The following is a 24,529-nucleotide window of genomic DNA, read 5'->3' on the forward strand; positions in this document are numbered from 1 at the left end:
AAGGGGATTCCGCCCACCTTGTACTGAGCGGTGAGATGACTTTAACGAAACCAAAAAGATCTCTCCCTCCCGCTCCCTCCGCTGCCATGGTAACGTTGGAGTGCAGTGCTGGCAGCTCGGTCATAATGTGGCGCCGGCGTCGCCTGTGGGTGACGTGTTGAAGCCGGTGAAGCTGAGGTGGAAGAGGGATGGAGGGCTGTGTGACAGCTCTGATAGTGCTGCTGGCCGTCACTGTGCGCTGGGCTGTGTCTCTCTACCCTTACTCAGGTAATACTGCGGTACCAGTACTCCTCTGTCTGTCATGCAGGGCTCTGTAACATTGCAGGGCTGCATGGACTGTAATCCCCATGCTGCCTCTATGTAACTCAGTTAATATCTGTATTAAAACAAATGTAACTTTATTTGTTTTAAATGTACACACAGGAGGAGTAAGAATCTGGCCCTGTTTTATTGCCCAGCTGCCCAGTACCACACCACACATACTTTATATTGGATACAAATCTAGATATCTGTTGTTATTCTGTGTTTATGGACAATTGCACAGTACCACTTCTCATGTTCTGCAATGCACACAATCTTGTTCTCTACATAGAGTGTAATTCTCACACTACCATATATTTTGCTTGGTATACAGTTCTCAGTGTCTGTTCATATTCAATATGCATTGACAATTGCAATGGGCAGCTTCCCTTACACTGTGTGTGTAATGTAATTATACAGTATACTTCTATTAGGCTGCCTATAGGAAGCATTTTTAAGCACACTAGAGATTTTCATTCAGCATATATGGACAAATGCACAATACCATACAGTTTTCAAGGTCTGTTCTTGTCCGGTATACAGCATAAGGGCTTGTTTACACCTTGGGCTAAATGCATGAATACAAGACATGGTTGGATTAGGTTGTCGCAGGAATGCAAGCGGGGAGTGTGCTCATTATCTAATTGAGGAGGAGTGGTTTATATAGGTAACGGAGACTGTCTGACAACCTACATGTTAGCTCAGTTTTCATGTGCTTTTCAGGAAATGCAAAAATACTGTTTGGTCATTTTGTCTGGTAAGCCTATTGTAAAGCGCTACGGAATTTGCTGGCGCTATATAAATAAATGTTGATGATGAAGCCTAATAGTCATCTGGTTTCCTAAAATAATTAAGAAAGATAGTCCTTTACATCAATGTGGTAATGATATATGTACCTAGATTAATATATACTTGCCCACAATAAGTATTGTGCTTCTTTGCTTTATCCCATAGATTGTAAGCTTGTGAGCAGTGCCCTCTTACCTCTCTGTATGTATTACCCGGTATTGTTTTATTGCTGTTTGTTCCCAATTGTAAAATGGTACGGAAATTGCTGGCGCTAATAAATAAATGTTGATGATGATTATAATTGGAAAAGTACACAATTATTCCATCCTTCTCCCATCTGACTATATGGCCTCTTAATGTAAAATATCATAATGCTCTTACTGTAAAGAATCATTATGTTACCATTTTTAATTTTTAAACCACATCAGAAAAAAGCTGAAACACATATATATATATATATACATAATAATCTGCCATCATTTATCATGTTCTAATGGAATACGAAGAGGATCTGATGTTATTTATGATCTGAGCACAAGAAATAGCTTACTATATTCATAATATTTAATAAAGTCTTAATTTAAGAGCAATCTTCATACATACCTACAACCTCATGCAGGCTTCTAAACCATTTTAGCGGACTGATACACTGGCTATATTTAATTATGACTCTTCCCTGTGTGTTTTTGTTTTTTATTACCGTGTCAGAGACAAGATTTAAATTGTCTATGCATGCATTCTTTCTGCCGGTGTGGTCGGAGATGTAATTATATTTTAAAAACATGACAAAATGATCAACGAATGACACTGCCACACACAGTTCTTGGAACCCTTCGAGCGCTCGTACAAGGGCCCGCAGGATAACGATTTGTTGCAGATGTTGTTATGCTGATGGATGGTTATTCTGGGGCTGATTGCTCTGCTTAAAAAAAGAAAAAGGATGAGGAGGTTAATCATATTAGTCATGTTTTGGTTAGTGGTCAAAGGAACATTTATGTTGGGAGCGAGCAGGTGCAGGCTTGAGTCAGCACTGTTACTACTGACAGACATACCTCCTTGCAGAAAAGACATTCTAAGATGTCATAGATTCCACAAATAAATGACTTGCTGTCATTCATTGCAGTCCCCGCAATTTAAAGTCTTATCTGTGCTCCGGTAGGGCATGGGAGCTCTATAAAGGTTACACTCTCACTGTTTGGAGGGGTTACCATACAGTTTATTTACCTCAAGGGCAAAAATTCTTTCTGTGGCAGGATGGAAACCTGTATTGTATGGCCAAACACTGGACCCCAGTTACAATGTAACAATCGCTCAGTGGCTCCCGACCACCCTGTGACTCTTGCTGCTGCAGCCAGGGTAGTCAGCGTTGCTATTTCTGAGCTGTTGTATATCACAGGATGACAGAGGTAATTTCGTTACACATGACACGAAAATCTCCAGCCCCGTAAAGAGGAGAAAATAAAAATAGGAATGTCTATTTTGGCTGTGAAAATATTACGCCTTTCTCTCATGCTTAAATGTGTGTGTATATATATATATAATATATATATATATATATATATATATATATATATATAATTAGTGTGTGTCATTGTTTAACCCTCCCCATTCCAACATTTCTTCACAAAGCTATTCACCAAAATGCAAAATGTTGAAATATGAAACTTTATTGAGATTTATATTAAAATAGAGAAGTTAATACAACCTGCAATCATATAAGCAATTGCCCTATTGTCCATTTTAGATGAGGAGTACTATGATAACCTACTAATAGAAGGATGACCTTCCAGCGTACCCTACTATTAATTTAAAGGGTTTTCCACCTTAAGACGACTTATTTATTGGTTTGTACTTACCCTGCAGAAGTTTCTTGGTCAGGACAGTGCTTTATCATCTGTGTTTTTCACTTATGCTTTATATCATCCAGACATAATTGTTTATTGCATACTAGAGCTCCCACCAGCAGAGCCCTCTCTCCTAGTGTGTTGCGTGAATTTGTTGTTTGTATTTAATTAACTTTGTCACTTTTGTACTTCTGTTGTTCTGTCATTTTGTTGTGTGTTCTGACTAATATTCATGAGCCTGACCATTACTCGTTAGCTACAGGTCGCTAGTGAATGGATAGGCTGCAAGTTTAATGAATATTGGTTTCACCTACAAAACAGCTGCCTACACTGTGCATAGACAACATATACACCTTAAGCTGAATGGCCTTGGTGCAGAGCATGTGATTTATCCAGTATGGTTCATCGTGCACAGTCTACCGAATACAATTTCACTAATGTTGCTGTGTCTAATATTACCTGTTAGTGCTCATTATACATAATGTGCATAGATATACTTATTGCATAGTGCAGCACTTGTCACAGAGCCTAATAATGTCTATGTAAAAATCTGCATATGTTGACATTTTCTGACACTGGGTACATTCATTCTTAAAGCTTTAATTGGCAGAGATATTGTAAATAATGACATTTGAAAGAGATTTCACTTTTATTTTATTTTTAGTTCTTTATTTCTTTTTGGGTTTTCTAAAGTTGTTTGCAGTTGATGAGTAACCGTTAGTATATATAAGAGGTTTTTTCCAGAAAGTGTATAATTTGGTTAGTGAATTTGCCATCATTGCCTCATGGGGTAATGGATTTCACAGCTTAACTGCCTTTACAGTAAAAAATCCTTTCCTAAATTCAAGGTGAAACCTTCTTTTTTTCCATTCACAATTGATGACCCATTGTCCTCTGTATGATTTCAGGATAACTCCACCCAAAACTGAAGGTTTAGTTTCAGGTGGAGTTGACCAAGACCAGACTAAATATGATATTTTTTTGGTTCTTCTGTTTGGTGGTGACCCCATCTTGCCGGTGTCTCCAAAGACTCCCAACGGTCTAGACCTGTGATCCTCTCTCCTACAAAGGGGGCCTTCTTCAGACTAGCTGTAGTGGTGTTCATGCCCCTCCGTTTATACTCACATTAGTGACAACACAACTGTTTATTTAAACAAGGCAGGAGAGAGGATCTCAGCACTGGACCATACACGCTTTCGGAGAACCCCCCCTAACCTCCCATTATGATAATGTTGGACCAAAGGCCAGATCAAAGTAAAATTTTGTATTTTCTCTCTACATTTGTACAGTGGATGTATCATTTCTTATTTCACATAACAAATCAAAATGCCATTACAGCTAATCTCCCTCGTTAAATGTTCTCTCAGTTGAAATAAGTTTTCGTCTTCTGTAATGGGGTATTATAAATGTCCCTTATTGACGTGTCTGTTCTCACATGTTTCTACAGGAGCTAGAACACCACCTGTGTTTGGGGACTACGAAGCCCAGAGACACTGGCAAGAAGTAACCGTCAATCTACCAGTTGAGCGATGGTTCGTAACGTGTATGAAGTATCTCTTGTAGACCTGTAATATACAGCTTATTGGTGCCTCATGATTACAGCGCCTCTAGTCTTACGCTTTAATATATATTGAACATTTATTTAAATCTGATGCTTCTCATACTGGTTGATACAACTGAGCATGTTATAATGTTGGCAGATATTTTATGGGCCAATAGATATAATAAATACTATTATCCTACTAGGAACCAGTGGCCTCATTGTGGCTACACTTGTGTATGTTGGTTTAGCCAACAATAGGGCGACCTCCATAGTGTATAGGTAACTGGTCCACTTTAAGACTGTGGATCTCATAGTTAAAGACTTGACCAAGCTATGTCCTTTCCAGCCTTCCTTTTCAATGCATTTGTGACTCCATATCTATATTGCTCCACAATGGAGGGGGGGGGGGGCCCTTTTATGAGAACTGCTGATACAAACTCATTTTTCGTACACAGGTACTTCAATTCCACCGAGAATGATCTCCTGTATTGGGGTCTCGACTATCCCCCTCTGACGGCCTATCACAGTCTCCTGTGTGGTTATGTGTAAGTGTTATTGTATGGGGAAGGGGGGGGACAACTTGGTTTGACGAAAGAGGATCTCGACTAACTAACCAATGGCCAGTCCCCTCTTGCTATTGTCATGGGTGCTAAGGAAAGTGTACTACCCAAGGCTGGCAGAACTTTTTATGTGTAGCAGGAGAACACCAATCTTTCGGGTTTTATTCTGGTGCGGGCGGTTCTGCGGAGCGCTGTTCCACCTTCCGAGACTCTACTCGCGTGCGGTGGAGCTGAGAACAGTGTTCCACTGCGCATGCGCCAACCCCAGGCAGGGGGTGCCGAACAACCCAGCCTGAGTACCAGCCTTCTGTTTTATTTGTCCTCCTTAAAGGATTTTTATTTTTGTCTTCCTAAGAACACTCTCATTTGGGGAAAATGTTTTAATTTTTGCAGATAGATTTAGCTTTGGATTTTGGAGTAACACACACTTTCTGTCGTAGCGCTCGCATGATCAATCCAGACTGGGTAGCACTGATCTCGTCTCACGGATATGAGAGCCTTCATCACAAGCTCTTCATGCGAGCCACTGGTAGGTATATAAGAACGCGGCCTTCTGCGTTTCCCGTAACCTTTCATCAATTCAAATTAAATAAGTTTTGCTTGTATCTGACTTTGTATTCATACACCAACTAAGAAAGAACTAAGAAGAACTTTTACTAGATGGTGTAGTTTATAATTCTACTATCATCAAATCAACTTGCAAATTTTGTATCGCTTGTTAGAGAAGAAATTATTTAAGAATGCATATAAAAGTATAAAGACATTAATAATATAAGATTGTTGTACCAGCCAAGGATATATCAGAAAAAAAGGTACAGAGAACATGTGTATAAATCAAGCTGGTTGTTCAAAATCAACATTATAAACTACAGTTTTAGCAGTTCCACGAATCATCCCCCATGGACAGATTCCCTCTGTTTCCCTAGTTGACTTGAGACCTGGGTGTGAAATGTGGGAGGAGTTATGCAAATTGAATCGTTTGCAATTGCATTGTTCAGACACTTACTGCTTTGTACGCAGTTTTTCGGGTTTCCAACTTCCCAAATTATTAGCAGTGGTCATTGCAACAAAAATACACACTGAGAGACAAATCATTGCCGTTGTTTCACTAAAAGGTAAATTTATATCACCCATTCCGCTGAATCACTGCCCCCTGTTGTCCTGGTTATCATGCAGAATAGCAGAATTCTTATTTGGCCTAAAGTGTAATTGTCACCTACAGACAGTGGAAGCTGCAGTTTTGTGGGCTGAACCAATTTATATATCAATTCATTAGATTCACTAGGAACATCACTGGAGTGTGAGGCACAAAGTTCCTTGTGCCTCAGTGATGTCACTGGTTCCTAGTGAATGGATAGGCTGCATTCTCAGTGATGTCACTGGCTCCTAGTGAATGGATAGGCTGCATTCTCAGTGATGTCACTGGTTCCTAGTGACTGGATAGGCTGCATTCTCAGTGATGTCACTGGTTCCTAGTGACTGGATAGGCTGCATTCTCAGTGATGTCACTGGTTCCTAGTGAATGGATAGGCTGCACTCTCAGTGATGTCACTGGTTCCTAGTGAATGGATAGGCTGCATTCTCAGTGATGTCACTGGTTCCTAGTGACTGAATAGGCTGCATTCTCAGTGATGTCACTGGTTCCTAGTGACTGGATAGGCTACGTTCTCAGTGATGTCACTGGCTCCTAGTGAATGGATAGGCTGCATTATCAGTGATGTCACTGGTTCCTAGTGAATGGATAGGCTGCGTTCTCATGAATATTGGTTTAGCCCCCACCCTGTGTTGCCATTAGGCACACTTCAACCAAGTAATAACATCTCAGACAGGGAATACACTTTTTATTCAGAAAGAATAGTTCTACCAGTCACGGTGTTATGAATCAGTCTGCCATGTCGTCCTACAGTGATGCTGCTGTCACTGATATAAGTGATGTATCATTAAGTTAATATATTAATGATTGATCCTTGTCTATGTCTTGTAGTTCTAGTTGCTGATTTGCTAGTTTACATCCCAGCGGTTCTCCTGTACTGCTCCTGTCTGCAAGATACATCTTCCAAAAGAAGAGTAAGTCCCACGTAGAAATCTGCATCCTGTGTGTATTAATGACATAATCAGGTTTTATTCTATATAATCATTATTATGATACATTGCACTGACATGTCCTATTGTATGTATATAATGTCTCCTCTTATTATAGCCGCATGTCTCACCTATAGGGGCCCTCACTTGTATCAGTGTTTCCAACATTATTTTAATTCTAATCATTTCAGGCGCTGTCACTTCTCTGCATTCTGCTCTATCCTGGTCTTATCCTGATAGATTATGGACATTTCCAGTATCCTTTTACTTAAAGTTTATTGGGAACTATTTTAGTTTGTTGGCACATGAAAGGTGTCATTTATTTTACTAACCCATGTTGGATGTATAAACTTCATATAGAGCAGCACGGTGGCTCAGTGGTTAGCACTTCTGCCTCACAGCACTGATCATGAGTTCCATTCCCGACCATGGTCTTATCTGTGTGGAGTTTGTATGTTCTCCCCGTGTTTGTGTGGATTTCCTTCGGGTGCTCCGGTTTCCTCCCACACTCCAAAAACATACTAGTAGGTTAATTGGCTGCTATCAAATTGCCCTTAGTCTCTCACAGTCTGTCTGTGTGTATGTTAGGGAATTTAGACTGTAAGCTCCAATGGGGCAGGGATTGATGTGAGTGAGTTTTATGTACAGCGCTGCAGAATTGATAACTGTTGTGTTGTGAACTTTCTAATGCTCTGATTGACTGCAGATTGGTTCTAATCCAACTTACCTGACAGTTGCTTACACACAAACCTTTTATTTTTCATTGAAAACTCCTCTGTGTTTATGTCGTGACCCCCGGGACATCCTCCGTTACCTGGTGTCGGCCACCGTTACCAGGAGGAGTGGGGCACTGTGATTGCAGCAGCCATAATAAGGGGCCAGAAAATGATTGTTCTGTCTGTAAGATTTATAATGAAGAAACTGTCAGTGATAGTAAAATACAATACAATATTTAAAAATAAATAAATAACCTGGAAAACCAATAAATAAGGATGACGGGTTATGTGGTAGAGATGGGCAAAAAGTAGCGAAATGTCATGCCAAATTTCATGAGTGTTTGCGGTGGGCGCAGAGCAAACAATTCCGGTAACAGTGTTTAAGTTCCACTTTTGAAACCCTCATTCACCAACATTTTTTTATTTATTTTTTTATTTCTTGATTTGTCGTAGTCCGAATGGTGGGGGAAAAAAAATCAACCTGAAAAATCTCCTTAAAACAATTGTGCTTGCGCACTATGAACAACCGTTGTGACTATGCCTACAGTCGCCAGAGGCCAGCGTGGGAGAACACTTGTGATTGGCTGGCGGGGATGAGGCGTGCCGGGAAATTCTGGCTTTATTCATTTAGAGGCAGTGGGTCGGTTTTTTTTTTTTCGTTTTTTTTTTATTAGTATTCTTTGTGGTTTGTTTTTATTTATTCCAATTTAGACTATGACAGATCTTTATTTAATAAATGTGTGTTTTGGCAACTTGTTTATTTGTAAAACTTTGTTTGTTATTGTTTCTAAAATTTTGCTCCTCTCTAGCACACAGCCTCCAGCAGCAGTAAATAAAGGTATCACTGAACATACAGTGTAGTGGGGATTAGGGAGACAACAGTATAGAGCAGGCTTGGACAGTTTGCGGATCTCCAATTGTTATGGAACTACAAGTATCATCATGCCTTGCCGGTCTCTTGAAGTGGACAACATAGAGCAGGCTTAGAGATTGGTTGACTTTCCAATCTGTGTCGCAGGCTCTATGGATCCGGGGGGGGATCTGTGTCGCAGGCTCTATGGATCCGGGGGGGATCTGTGTCGCAGGCTCTGTGGATCCGGGGGGCAATCTGGGTCGCAGGCTCTGTGGATCCGTATTACAGTGTTGGTGTCTGACAGGGAATTAACCAGCCCATATAGTCAGTGTTTGTTCTCCTTGTACGTTTCTGGTCCCTCATACAATGTTTGCATTCATAATGATAGAGAAATCGCTGTAATAGCCTTGTAGGCATTTGTCTTACCCAACAAGAGGAATCCAGAAGAAAGACTGTATTACACTTAACAGAGGCACACATACAACTCTGTGAGTCTCGGCTTAGCCCTGTGGGGGATCGTGGCGCTCTCGCGTGGCTGGGACGCCCTCGGGTCCCTGGCGTTTTGCTTTGCACTCAATTACAAACAGATGGAGCTTTACCACTCGCTTCCCTTCTTCTGCTATCTCCTGGGAAAGTGCATCAAGAAGGGGATTACTGGCTGGGGGTGAGTAACCTCAACTATGAGACCTGACTGTATATCCAGTCACCTGGTGAGTAACATGTAGCGTCTTTATACTTATGGTATTTACATTAATCTTCTCATCACATCCTACTAAATAATGTGTCACTTATCTGTGTCCTCTTAATCTATCTTCCTCGGGATTATGTAATAATAAGGTGCAGAATTCAGGCATGTGCAACCAATCAGATGTTCACTTTAAATATTCTGATTTGCTCTAGTGATAAAGGCTAATTTTTGATTGGTTCCTGTGAAATAAGGCACATTTCTGTTCTTTAAGTGCACATTTCTTCTACAAGCAGCGGAGATAGTCGTTTTGTAGGCATCAATTCACTGTGATCTAATGACATCACTGAGGCGCCCTATTCAACAACCAAGCAGCAGAATCGTGGGTGTCCCAACTGTCCAATCCCCACACACCAGTGTCCGCAGAGATTAGTTACATTTTGGTGAAATTTTGCCCTAATAGAGTTCTGTGGAGTTCTGTGATACAGCCGTCAATCTTTCTTTTTTTTTTTTTTTTTTTTTCTTTTTTTTTTCTTATATTTGTAAACTTGCATTTCACAGAATTTATAGCCTATAGAGTTGGGTGGGGAACGGTTTATTTGACTTTGTGGTGTAGTTTGGGCACAACTGGGAACACTTGGGGGTATTTTGACTAAACTGCGGGTTTGGAAAAGTGGAGATGTTGCCTATAGTAACCAACCAGATTCTAGTTATCATTTATTTACTACATTCTGCAAAATGACAGCTAGAATCTGATTGGTTGCTATAGGCAACGTTCTCATTTTGTCAAATCCGCAGTTTAGTAAATATACCCCTCAGCATGAAACAAGGAATAGATTTCTGCCAGATGTGAATATTTGGGGCCACAATTTTGAAAATTACTCCTCTGTCGGCAACGCAAAATCTTCCTGAGCTTTGCCGCTACGAAATGCATAATTGCTGAGGGGAGAACCCCGATTCTACTAGTTGGGGGCAGGGGAGTTAATCCTGGTAGAAGATAATCTCTATCACCGTTTATGAAACTGGACTAAAGAAAAACTGGAGTAAAAACTTATTTGAGAATTCCATAATCAGGTCTATTGGATTCTAATCTAATAAATAATTAAAACAGAAATGAAACCAATTCTTACTCCAGTTTTTCTCTACTTCATAAACGTCCCTCACGGTGCTGACTGGTTCCCGTCAGTTTAATCCTGACACCACGTCACGAGTTGTCACTTAAGTTCCCCCTTTTTCTTTGAGACTTCTCTCTAACAGACCACGTTCTCCTTCCACAGGTTCCTTCTCCTACTGAAGATCGCTGTGACCGTAATTGCCGCCTTCGCCCTTTGTTGGATCCCTTTCTTGACAGACGCTGAGCAAATCTCTCAAGTCCTCAGAAGACTTTTCCCCGTGGGCCGCGGCCTCTTTGAGGTCGGTGAAGTGTTCTCTGTTCCTTCTCACATACACTACAACCACTTTCCAGTAACCTTTAGGGAGTTTGTGCTCCAGATCTCACACACCGGGACTAGTAACCGGAGATGGCCTGTTGGACGGGTCTCACTTGCCAGTCTTCCCTTGGCTCGGAGGCGTGTGCCAAGATACTCTGCATATTGTATTATTAAAACCCTGCTTCACTCAGACCTTTCCCCTGTAATAGCTTCCACAGTAAGACCGTGTGCCAGCGGAGGCATCGTAAACGCATCAGCCATTATAGGCGCTCCTGTCTTAGCCCTGTAATGGGCTATGCTAATTGTTTGCCTTTTAAAGCCATCATTATTTTTTATAGAAATCATTCTGCTGCTTTAATGCCGCAATTATTTTCTAGAAAAATTGATTTGCAATTTAATTTTTTTCCCCCTGAATGTTGGCTGCAAATCAGCTTTCTCCTGTTGTGTTGTAAATAGAGAGGTCTGAGCGGGGGTTAGCAGGCCGTAATCCGCTCCCGGGTAGATCTTTACCCCAACATACAGGCTGCACATAGATAATCATTGTACTACCTGTGACTGGAATATAAATAGCAGCACTTTATATTGAACATTTATTTATTTTTTTTAAACTTTATGTATTACTGAAAATAGGAGACATTGTCAAATGCTTGTGTTTACTAATATCTGGTACATCTCTAAAAGTTTTCTAGTAAAGCTTTGCTTCATTTAACCCCAACGAATTTAGCAAAAGGCCTGTGACATTTTATTTCCCCTGATCACCTTCAAATTGTGAAATCATACACATGCAGGAACATAGTGATGACATCATAGACAAATGGGAACATAGCTGTGACATCATACACATGTAGGAACATAGCTGTGAAATCATATGCTTATAGGAATATAGCTGTGACATCATATGCATATAGAAACAGAACTGTGATATCACAGTCATGCGGGAACATAGCTGTGATCTACCTGCGACATCATAGCAGTATAGGAACATAGCTGTGACATCATATGCATATAGGAACATAGCTGTGACATCATAGCAGTATAGGAACATAGCTGTGACATCATATGCATATAGGAACATAGCTGTGACATCATAGCAGTATAGGAACATAGCTGTGACATCATATGCATATAGGAACATAGCTGTGACATCATATGCATATAGTAACATAGCTGTGACATCATATGCATATAGGAACATAGCTGTGACATCATATGCATATAGGAACATAGCTGTGACATCATATGCATATAGGAACATAGCTGTGACATCATATGCATATAGGAACATAGCTGTGACATCATATGCATATAGGAACATAGCTGTGACATCATATGCATATAGGAACATAGCTGTGACATCATATGCATATAGGAACATAGCTGTGACATCATATGCATATAGGAACATAGCTGTGACATCATATGCATATAGGAACATAGCTGTGACATCATAGCAGTATAGGAACATAGCTGTGACATCATATGCATATAGGAACATAGCTGTGACATCATAGCAGTATAGGAACATAGCTGTGACATCATATGCATATAGGAACATAGCTGTGACATCACAGGCGTGCAGGAACGTAGCTGTGATCTACCTGTGACATCATAGCAGTATAGGAACATAGCTGTGACATCACAGGTGCGTGGGAAGAGTCCTTTTGACACCATTTAGTTTTTGATATGCAAATAATAATTAGCGTCTGTTAATGACAGCTGACTGCTAGTTACAGGAGCGATTAAAGCTGCTAAATACAATGAACGTTTGGTCCCAAATGAGGGGACCCATCAAAGGTCTTTTATAGGGAAAGGAGAGGGGAATATTTGGACATAATAGAATTGCTTGGAATACCCCATTAATTGATCTCGCTGGCTCCTAGATGTGACTAATTGGTATATTAACTTTTTTTTATCTTTCTTTAAATGTATACTACACAGGTATTTTATCTTAACACTGATTTAAAATGTTTTGGGAAAGTTTACTTGTGTATTTTATTTGCACCTATTTCTACACAGTCCGTCCGTAAAGTGAAAGTGTCATTTTGCAGGAGAAGTGTCTGGTAATATATCGTGGCACAGAGGACTCTGTCCATCTACACAGCTGTGGATTCAGCAGCTGTCCGACGGATGGGTTTCACGGACATGATTGCTGTGGTTACGAATTTAATTTTGAAAGCGATCCTAGCTCAACTGTTAACGTCTTTAGCGTTCTTGATTTATGGCTTGTTAACCCCGTCACAGCCAGGGGAGAGTTGCAGAAGACGTGACTGGATGCCAGTTATGTCATACTTCACCTCGGACAGTGTCAGCTAAAATTTAGGTGGTAGAAATTGTAGATGTAAAATCCTTTCTGTCAATGTTAATGTCTACGTCATCTAGTCCGTGCTATTTCAGACACACAGGGTTCTAAACTGAAAGGTATCACAAATCATCTCCTGTAGAGTGTACTTTTATCTGCACAGAGTTGAAGCAACAATTTTGTGGCCTCAACTAATATTCATTAACTAGAAACCATCATTGAGGCATTGGTTCTTATTAAACTGATCAGCTAAGAATCGGTTCAGCCCACAGAATGCCAGGTAGACTGCTCCCGCTAGGACTGATACGAAACTGGCTGGATACATGTTAACAATATTTTTTTCATTAAATTATAATGCAAAAATATAAATTTATTACAAATGTTGTATTACAATGATTCCATATTATATGACGTGATCTTCCGCTGCTTTCTTTCAGGATAAAGTAGCTAATATTTGGTGCAGTCTGAGTGTTCTTTTCAAGATAAAGAGTATTTTATCAGCGGATACTCAGCTAAAACTCAGGTAATTTATTTATTTTAAGGTACGTTTGACCAGAGCCCAAGAACCCATTTTATATGGAACTAAGGACATGCGTCCAACTTGTTTTTTATTCTCAATTCTTTGAAATGTTGTTGAAGAGATTTGACAAGTTTTAGGCAGAAGGGGTGTATATGGGCCACTAAGCAGGTGATGATTTTTGGAGTTGGTCTTGTTTAGAGACTGGGACCAGGTTTTTTTTTTTTTTTTTTTTTTTTTTTTTTTTTTTTTTTTTTTTTATTATTGTTAATTTATATTAAGGAATTAATGGTTCTTTTTTACATGCACCCGATATGTGTGTGACATTCTTTACTCTTGTTGGATGAAAATATATCATTTGATTTGTGTGTACATGTGTAATGCAGTAACGACTATATTACTAGCTCTCCCATGTACGGGGTTTAATCTGTTATTGATTATTTCTTATTCTTTAATATGGTCCCTCTTAGTCTGGCCTGCACACTGCTTAGTGTTCTGCCGTCGTGTGTCAGACTAACTGCACAGCCGACTCTCCGAGGGTTTAAACTGGCTCTGGTAAGTGCCGACATCTCTATGAACTTTGTGTTTTGTTTGTTTTTCCCCCTAACACTTTTTTTTGAATCACAGTTGTGTAATATGATCTATATGGTTTTACACACTTGTATTTATTAATCCTTCTAAAAAGCAAAAGTGTAGGTGGTGCCCTTAACAGCCAATCGGATTCTAGCTCTCATTCTCTACAATATACTGGATAAATGATAGTCAGAATCTGATTGGCTGCTATGGGCAACACCTGTACAGACCACGAAGAAGGCACACCTACCCTGGTGTGTGTCTGGTAGTGGTTGCATACCATGCGCATATTAAGGCTCAGTTACTAAGTCTTTAGGTATAACATCTGCATTGAACCCCCGACAACCAATCGGCAATAAGCTTTTATTTGTCTCTTCTAAGTTAAGCCATGAAAGCAAATGTCTTATTGGTTACTAACGTCTAGTGCACATTTTGCATCTAAACACAATATTAGTAAATAAGCCGTTGTGGCGAAATTCAACGTAAGCTGATTGCTTTTGTTTTTCTTCAAGGTGAACTGCGCGCTGTCATTCTTCCTGTTCTCCTTTCAAGTCCACGAGAAATCCATTCTCCTGGTTTCCTTGTAAGTCATTACTCTTGTCAGCACTGTATCCGTCTTCGGCTTTGTTATATGATTGATGATTTACTATAGTTATGATACAGATGCAATTCGAGACATGATCTGTTGCATTTATGGCAGCACAGTGGTTAGCACTTCTGCCTCACAGCACTGGGGTCATGAGTTCAATTCCCGACCATGGCCTTATCTGTGAGGAGTTTGTATGTTCTCCCCGTGTTTGCGTGGGTTTACTCCAGGTGCTCCGGTTTCCTCCCACACTCCAAAAACATACTCGTAGGTTAATTGGCTGCTAGAAATATTGACCCTAGTCTCTGTCTGTCTGTGTCTGTTAGGGAATTTAGACTGTAAGCTCCAATGGAGCAGGGACTGATGTGAGTGAGTTCTCTGTACAGCGCTGCAGAATTATTGGCGCTATATAAATAACTGATGATGATGATGGTACATTCTACAGAATACATAAAACAGGTCAATGGTTTTAGGTATGATGTTGACTTGAGTTCACACGGATTCCAATTGGATGAATTAAAAGGACCTGTCATTTACACAACGGAGGCAGCCGGTTTTAGGTGACTGGTGCTTTTAAAAAAACAAAAAAAAACAACCTCCCCTCCCAAAAAATAAACAACCACAAAACTCCCATCAAATAATAACCAGAAATCAACAGTGCCCATACACAGTAACACAAAGTTTGGAATTATATAATGGAAGATTTCTTTTTAGCCCTATATATTTTATGCCATTTTCATGAGTTAGACGCATAGATGTGAATTAGAATATTATATGATTATAATGATAATGTGAGGCCTGTTGTCCTTGAAACGATACAACATGAGATAGACACCTGACATTTCACCCTTTCCTCTAACATTAAGAGGTTTCGTACTTAAGTGGGCAGAATAAGGGGAGAGAGAAGTAATTGTCCTTGACTAGCAGACCACTCCTGAGTTTCATTGACTGGTTATCAATGAGCTGTGAATGGCTTAATCTCCAGTAATTCCCTGGTAATTGTCTGTAACTGGTCTCCTTGTTGTCTTGTTTACACAACACTTCATGAGCCACATTACCACAAAGGAGTTTGTCACACCAGCTACTAACACACAGATTACACAGAGAGTAGGAAGTGACACCTATCTCTGTGTCCCTGAGGAAATTGGCCAGAGGTTTCTAACAGGGGGATATCTGTGTGTTTTGTTTTCTTTGTGGCTTTCCAGCTATTGTGGAACTACAAGTGCCAACATGTCGATAGTTCCCACGACACCCGGAGGCAAACCCTCCAACATGACCATTTCCAATTGGTACAAAATGTTTTGTTCCTGGATTTCCCAATGCCATCACATGTGCTTAATTAATCGTTGTCAAATGTATTCTTTAAAAACATGACTGGAGGCTATATAGCTGCAATTCTACATGACGGGGAGCAGAGCATTTGTAGCAGGGCGAAGGGGTCATGTTGGAGGGTGTATGGAGGGCCACGGAGGGCGATAGTCTGTTAGGGGGAGTGTAATCATTGTACAGAGGGAGTTTATTACCTGCACAGAAGTTCAGGGTCTCTGTTCCTGGCTGCTTGTGGAGATCTTGTACTTTCACCTGCAAACGGCCAGAAACTATTATTATCTACTAAATTGCAGCATGGGCCTCATCACAACAAATAATAAATTCAGTTGTTCAAATATTTCTACACAGTTCATTTAATGTGTGTTAGGATACTTGTATGTTCGATATCACACAGTTGTGACAGTAACTATTGAAGGACCCAAGGACCTTGTATGCTTTTCACTTCACTCTCTAGATTTCTCCATACAATAATGGATGTTCTTATATATTCAACACTAGACATAGTAGCAAGTTCAATTTCCTTCTTAAACGGGTTGTACAACTCTGTTTGTTAAAAGCAATCCTGGATCAGTGTCAAAATATTACTGTAGGGAAGGAAGAACATATGATTGGTTGTGAGAGTTTACAATCCCTTTAAGATATATGATCTTGTGATGGTTAAAGGACAATCCCGATTGGCTAATTTACAGGAGAAGTGACACCAGAAGACTGAGCTTTTGTATAAAGGAGCGGTGCGTTACCTGGTTGGATGGGGACAGAGTCTGTTCCATCCGGTTCCCTGTTCAGTAAACACTTCCTGGCCTATTAACTCTGGTCCGCCCATCTGTCCCCGAAAGGTCATTGTGCCGCCTCCGATCAGTTGGCACTGAGTGGCAGCTGGCGTCGGATAATGGTGGTAAGGACAGGTGAGCTCACAAATGTAAAGGGGTTTAAATAGAAGGCGATAACCCCTTTAATTTAATTATAACTGATGACACCATCATACTCTAATAAACGTAACTATTGTTTAGAGAGTGATGTGAATATTCTGTAACTTAATGTTACTGTTTGTGACTAAGCCTTGTATCGATCACCCCCAATTTCAGGCCAGTCTGTCTACTTATCAGTGATGTTCCACTGACGTCTACATGGTTTCTCCTCACATCCACATTCAGGTAAGTTAATTCTGAACGTGAATAAAATGAATTAAAGGTTTTCCCGTCTACTAACTTCTCACACTTTCCACGGCCCCCAGCATGCTGCCGCTCCTGCTGAAGGACGGGTTGATAATGGCGTACGTCATCACTACGCTGGCGTTCCTCCTGGTGACCACAGCTCTCCTCTCATTCCACGAGAAGACCTCCGAAGATTCCCTGAAACTGAAACCGTTCTGTCTTTCTATAAGGAGATACTTGTCCTGGTTTCGACTTCCTGAAACTCTGGTGAAAATACTGGTGAGTATTCCTACATCTATCTCCTTACCATATTATTCCTGCTTCCTATAGATCCATGGGGGCCTGTGGAGAGACAGACTGAGTGGAATAGTATGTTGTAGTGGAGTGCAGGACACTGTCGCCAGCATTCCTATTGGCTCCTTTAATAGGGTTAAGGAAATCTTTCCCATGCAGAGATTTATATAACATTTGTTCAGTTCTCACAAGATTCTAAAAATGTCAGGTGACCGTTTTTTTTGTTTTTTTTTATTGGTTTTAAACACAGTACAAAGAAGGACAAAACAATGGATAATTAGGTGCAGTGGTACAATGGTTGTTAGAAATACAATATCAAGATACAAAAGTTAAAATCGAAGTAAGTGTGAATAAACTATTTACACCATAGAGTATTTTAACACCAGTGTTCATGGTTTTTGTGGGGGGCGGGAAAGGAAGAATGAAAGAGAAATAATTGCGATATTAGAGAGGTGATGGTGAACAGCAGTAACTCTCTGGTGTTATGAGGGCGGTCAGGGGGATTTGGGGGTATGCTGCGGTTAAGCGAGGGGTTGCTCCATAGCACCGTTTTATTCTAATAGAGATAATATTTATTGTTTTATTTTTTATATACATTAACAACCAACAAAAATAAAACGCCACAAACCCTCAAACAACAGCGTTATCAGGGCTACCCCCCTGCCCATCGCCATTACAGACCTATATGGACCATTCATAAAAATACATAAACTTGAAACCAACAGTAAGTAAAGAGAACTTTGCCGTCTGGATGGAGCATTTGTTTCACCGACCCAGGAGCTCCAATCAGAGTAGAAATGAGAATCGAGAAAGAACGATTAGGGAAAGTTATTTTATATTTTACTCTGCGTTCACAAGCACCAGACTTCAGCTTACTTGAGGGTGTTCAGCAGAAACAATAGGAATCCGAGAAGGGAACATTCTTTCCTGGTAGAGATCACCTTGTCCACCGGCAGAAGGAGAACTATTAGGATATATCTAGTATGTTCTCCGGGATCCGTCAGGCTCTACTCAACAGTAGTAATATAAACCCTATGTAAAAAGTGCAATTGGATTAGCCTGTCTGCAGGCCTTCGCCATCTCTGCAGTAGAGTATATCTAGCAGCTTGTGTCATATTCCAGTTAGAAGTTATCTAATAACGGCCAGTAAATAGCATAGAACGTTGTCCCACCATTTCAAAAAACCGCGGCCTGTAAACATTTAGGTCAATAATTGGTAACCTTGCTCCTTCCACTATATAACTCTGTCTGTGGCTTCCTGCTGCCTTCATTCCCCTCATCACATCATGTCACTGCCCCTGTCACATGCAGTCCTGTCCTCACTAACACATCATTCATCTCCTGATATACTCTGTGCTGCTGGAGGACCCTGCTCCTTACACTATATAACTCTCAGTCTGTGGCTTCCTGCTACCTCCATTCCCCTCCTCACATCATGTCACTGCCCCTGTCGCATGCAGCCCTGTCCTCACTAACACATCACTCATCTCCTGATATAATCTGTGCTGCTGGGGGACCCTGCTCCTTACACTATATAACTCTCAGTCTGTGGCTTCCTCCTGCCTCCATTCCCCTCCTCACATCAAGTCACTGCCCCTGTCACATACACAAAAATAAGGTTTTTCTGCAGCTCGACTTGTGTCTGTATGTTGTACTGAACAATAAAGTGAATATAAGCCCTGCTTCTAAACAGGATATATATTCCTTTTAATAAACAACATCAAGTGAGGTCTGCTGTCAAATAAAATGGCTGTTCTCTGCAGTTGCACGTTTCAGCTTCCTGTATTCGTGTACAAAAAAAATTGGCTTGGTCCTTTCTTAGGTTATGGGTATCCACAAGGTAAAATTATACATTTTTCATGCAAGTTAAGCACATGTAAAGGGATGTAAATATCTGTACAGTCATGGCCAAAAGTTTTGAGAATGACACAAATATTATTTTTCAGAAAGTCGGCTGCCTCAGTTTTTATGATGGCAATTTGCATATACTCCAGAATGTCACAAAGAGTGATCATATGAATTGCAGTTAGTTTCAAAGTCCCTCTTTGCCATGACAATGAACTTTATCCCAAAAACAACATTTCAGCCCTGCCACAAAAGGACCAGCTGATATCAGGTCAGTGATTCTCTCGTTAACACAGATGAGTGTTGATGAGGACAAGGCTGGAGATCACTCTGTCATGCTGATTGAGTTAGAATAACAGACTGGAAACTTTCAAAGGAGGGTGGTGCTTGAAATCATTGTTCTTCCTTTGTTAACCATGGTTATCTGCAAGGAAACACGTGCAGTCATCATTGCTTTGCACAAAAAGGGCTTCACAGGCAAGGATATTGCTGCTAGTAAGATCACCTAAATCAACCATTTATTGGATCATCAAGAACTTCAAGGATAGAAGTTCAATAATTGTGAAGAAGGCTTCAGGGCGCCCAAGAACGTTCAGCAAGTGCCAGGACAGTCTCCTAAAGTTGATTCAGCTGTGGGACCAGGGAACCACCAGTGCAGAGCTTGCTTAGGAATGGCAGCAGGCAGGTGTGAGTACATCTGCTCACACAGTGAGGCGAAGACTTTTGGAGGATGGCCTGGTGTCAAGAAGGCCAGCAAAGAAGCCACTTCTCTCCAGGAAAAACATCAGGGACAGACTGATATTCTGCAAAAAGTACAGGGATTGGACTGCTGAGGACTGGGGTAAAGTTATTTTCTATGATGAATCCCCTTTCAGATTGTTTGGGGCATCTGGAGAAACGCTTGTCCGGAGAAGGAAAGATGAGCGCTACCATCAGTCCTGTGTCATGCCAACAGTAAAGCATCCCGAGACCACTCATGTGTGGGGCTGCTTCTCAGCCAAGGGAGTGGGCTCACTCACAATTTTGCCTAAGAACACGGCCATGAATAAAGAATGATACCAAAACATCCTCCAAGAGCAACTTCTCCCAACCATCCAAGAACAGTTTGGTGATGAACAATGCCTCTTCCAGCATGATGGAGCACCTTGCCATAAGGCAAAAGTGATAACTAAGTGGCTCAGGGATCAAAACTTCAAAATTTTGGTCCATTGCCAGGAAACTCCCCAGACCTTAATCCCATTGAGAACTTGTGGTCAATCCTCAAGAGGCGGGTGGACAAACAAAAACCCACAAATTATGACAAACTCCAAGCATTGATTAGGCTAGAATGGGCGGCCATCAGTCAGTATGTGGCCCAGAAGTTGATTGACAGCTGCCAGGGCGAATTGTAGAGGTCTTCAAAAAGAAGGGTCAACACCGCAAATATTGACTCTTTATATAAACTTAATGTAATTGCCAGTAAAAGCCTTTGACACTTATGAAATGCCTGTAATGTTACTTCAGTATACCATAGCAACATCTGACAAAAAGGTCTAAAAACACTGAAGCAGCAAACTGTGATAATCAATACTTGTGTCATTCTCAAATTTTTTGCCCATGACTGTACATATTTGTGCTTTTATGTGCACTGCGTTATTTTTAACGCTTCTTGTTCTATTTCAATGCTCCTGACACATAGGAGGAGATTCAATTCAAGTAGATGTCCATCAACGCAATGTCCAGAAATCAACGTAATGTCCAACTGCGTTGCTGCCTATCACCGTACGGAATCTTTGCTTGTTTTTCTGCGTATCTTTATGGGGAGCGAAGAAAAATGAGCGATTTCTTGCTCATCGTCTTGTACATCGTCTCTGAGACGTTGCGGACTGTTCCGGAGACGCGTCGCATTGAATTGAAATTCTCCCACACACTATTAACACAGTTGAAAACTTACTTTCATCTCACTGGGAACACATTGTTAAAGTCGGGATATGCAGTTAGGAAGCGTTTGGCTTAAACACGATAACCGCTTCCTGTTTTGTCAAACATGCATGTTTTATACCTGTACATGAATATCACACTGGTACACGTTTCTGAATGTAATATGTGTACCACACATGTATAGACTATTGGTTTATTATATACCATTTGCTGCACATATTACTTGCACATTAAAAGCTCCCAGCGGTGTCTAAGATCCGGGGATCTTGCAAGAGAAGATGCTTTGGTAAATCGTCTTGGCCCCTGAAATGCTTCTTGGATGATGTGTGAAATGCCTGGAGGTCACTGGAGAACGCACATGAGACGGCTAAATCTGCCTCTTGAGTGCTATATATTTAAATCAAAAGTATGTGCGATGTGTAAATGCTTTAACCCTTTCAGAGCAGTGAGTCCGTCAGTGTCCATTCAGCAGGTTTCATCCTCCCGGCCGGTTCTAGATAGAATGTGATCTGTTCTTGGTTCCTATCGTTGCAGGTCTTCCTCTCCTTGTCGCTGATGGCAGCTCTGACGATCGTGAGCTGCGTCTTGCCGCCACCCCCCACGCTTCCCGACCTCTACCCCGTCCTCATCTCCGGCGTCTCCTGTGCCCACTTCCTCGGATTTTTTATTTACTTCAACATCGTTCATCTCTGGGACAGCGCAAGAGCGCCGACCAAGAAGAAAATATCTTGAGTTATAATTTTTCTTTGTTTTTTGTCTTTGTATATAAAGTATTATAGAGGGAGCAACGAAATTATTTTTGAATACAAGATGGCTTTTTCAAGGGGACTATTTTTTTTTTTTTTTTCTTAAATGTACTGATCGAAGATTATAAATAAAGAGTTTAAAGAAATAAATGATTTGCTTTTCTTGTGGTTTCCTACGGAAAGAATGTTTGTCAAACCTGCGCCTCTGATCCTGCCTGGCGGAGTCACGAGGTTGCAGTGTGTAGGCCACCCGTATCCGCATGAACTGGCATCTTAGGAGAAGGTTATCAAGCTTATGACATTCTTTAAAGTGTGTGACACCTTTTATTGGGGCAATGTGAAAATAATCCGGGGCTGTAAAAGAGACTTGTTGAGAGGTGTTATACAGCTTTTGACCATGGCGAGGGGGGTTTGTCTATACTCGGCAGAAATCTGAGCCCGCTTTGTAGACAGGTGTTGTACTTAATTAATTGAAACGTTTGTTTTGTTTACCGCGCTGTAAACACCCACACTTTATATATAACACATTACTTCCACCTTACAAAAAAGATAGGGAATAAATAGTCACAGCATAAAAACAAGGGTACAGACGCCGTTTACATATCATTTAGACCACACCTAACTTGTGTGTTGAAGGACAGTATTTTGCATAGAGTAAACCCCTGTTAAATGAATTGGATACATTCAGTCATGTATACTTATTATTGCTCAATTTTAAAAGTTGTTAAAGGGGCAACTCGTTCCATTATACTGAAAATCTGCCTATGCCAATATGTCGGACGTCAAACGATTGTTATAAAATGTGAGTTTCATACACAATTCTGTATTTTACAATCCATAAATGGTATCTATTCTTTTAGATATGAAATAATACTACGCTCAGCATGTATATGACAAGTATTTGCCATTATTTAAAGATTTGTCCAAGGCAATTTTATATATTAGAACTTCTGACATATATTAGGTAGTGTTGGCCCATGAACTTTTGTTAATTGGGATCTTTTGTAAAACCCTCTAAAATATTTAGACCACATCTTTGAAAAGATTGTGGTAAACTACAAAGCAATAATTATTTCCAACGAAATATGTACAATCTACAACATTGTTATAAATATAAATATTTTTTTGTTAAACTATGGAATTCGGAATCCCGTAGTTTCAGATGAGGATGGGAACGGGAGAGTTGGGTAAAAAAATGTGGAAAGACAGTAAAAATACTATGCCTAAGGAGAAAATGGTCTATAAATACTGATACATTGACCAAAGAACAAAAAAACAAGTTTGATGGTAGATAAGAGGACAGGGCTTTGGGTACACACTATACAAAATTTCTCCTGATGTGATATCTTTAACGATTTTACAAATGACTGGGAAAAAAAAAAAAAAAAAAAAAAGTCCCAATCAGCGGCAGATTCCTGTATACACACTATACACGTTTTACAAGATTTACCTTCAGATCTGTGCTCTTCATCTGTTATAATCATCGGCTTAAAAGAGTTTGACTGCACACTCCATAGAGATCTATGGACACTGCAGGATTGGAACAACATTGTTCCATCGTTGAACAAGATTCTTAGTCAAAAAAGTCAAATTAACCAATACAATGTGCTTTGGAATGATAGCTCGTACACATTAATGGCGATATCGAGGCGCATGGTTCATTATTGTTTGATTGGCCCGATAATCTGCGGAAAACCCTGTAGTGTGTACCCAGCCTAAGTACTGGCCCTCTCTACCATTCTCCAGTTTATTACATAGCCGTTATCAAATGTAATGGTGCTGATGCTGTAATCTGCCATTCAAGTGTGAAAGATGGTTGAGTATGACCATAATAAACACACAATCCCCCCTATGTGTACTGAAGGAGAGTCCTGGGCAGAGAAATCCGTACCTGGAGGACATATGCATGTTTTTTTTTATGAAAGTTGCTACTTAGGGTCTATATAATAAAATATATACCACACAAATTCCTAGTGGTATGAAAAAGAATTCTACAAAACATCACTTTTGGACACGTGGTATAAAAGAATAATTGAGGTGTTCGTTCGCCTGATGTGTGTGGTTTATAACACTAGGGTGCTGTTAAAATAAGCAATATTGCACTATTTTTGTTTCCTTTTCTATATTGGTCCTACATGACTGTCGTCTGATCTATGGAGTAGATCTACGAATAACAGTGGACCATCCTGATAGAGATGAGCATGATTTATTTATCTTATATGGTACACGGATATTTAGAATTGAATAAGACTAAGATTGTAAATATATAATATTTTTACTTTTTACACACTGTATAATCCGTGTCACTTTGTTCTAGGTTGTCTTTGTTTGGTGGTGTTTATAATCTCACGTTGTTTTTATGTTTTTATTTTTCCCTTTTTTTGTAACTAATATAGTAAAAAGAAGGTGATTTAAATGCATCACACAATGTTTTGCTAATAAATGTCCTGTGCTACCTCCGCCT

The 24,529-nt window shown here is 40.3% G+C and overlaps 1 protein-coding gene across 1 annotated transcript; it reads left to right on the plus strand.

Moving 5' to 3' along the window:
- Window positions 1-22,192, plus strand: ALG6 (ALG6 alpha-1,3-glucosyltransferase). Its single transcript, XM_075181811.1, has 14 exons — window positions 1-267; window positions 4,381-4,465; window positions 4,932-5,021; window positions 5,477-5,565; window positions 7,021-7,103; window positions 7,310-7,374; window positions 9,160-9,351; window positions 10,650-10,785; window positions 13,539-13,624; window positions 14,089-14,173; window positions 14,704-14,774; window positions 17,192-17,260; window positions 17,341-17,539; window positions 21,854-22,192. Exons 1-14 carry the CDS (start codon window positions 189-191, stop codon window positions 22,049-22,051), a joined length of 1,527 nt encoding a protein of 508 aa, XP_075037912.1. The 5' UTR covers window positions 1-188; the 3' UTR covers window positions 22,052-22,192.
- Window positions 22,193-24,529: the final 2,337 nt, after the last annotated feature.

This window comes from Mixophyes fleayi, chromosome 8, assembly GCF_038048845.1.
Source record: "Mixophyes fleayi isolate aMixFle1 chromosome 8, aMixFle1.hap1, whole genome shotgun sequence".
In the NCBI taxonomy this organism is placed as follows: Eukaryota; Metazoa; Chordata; class Amphibia; order Anura; family Limnodynastidae; genus Mixophyes; species Mixophyes fleayi.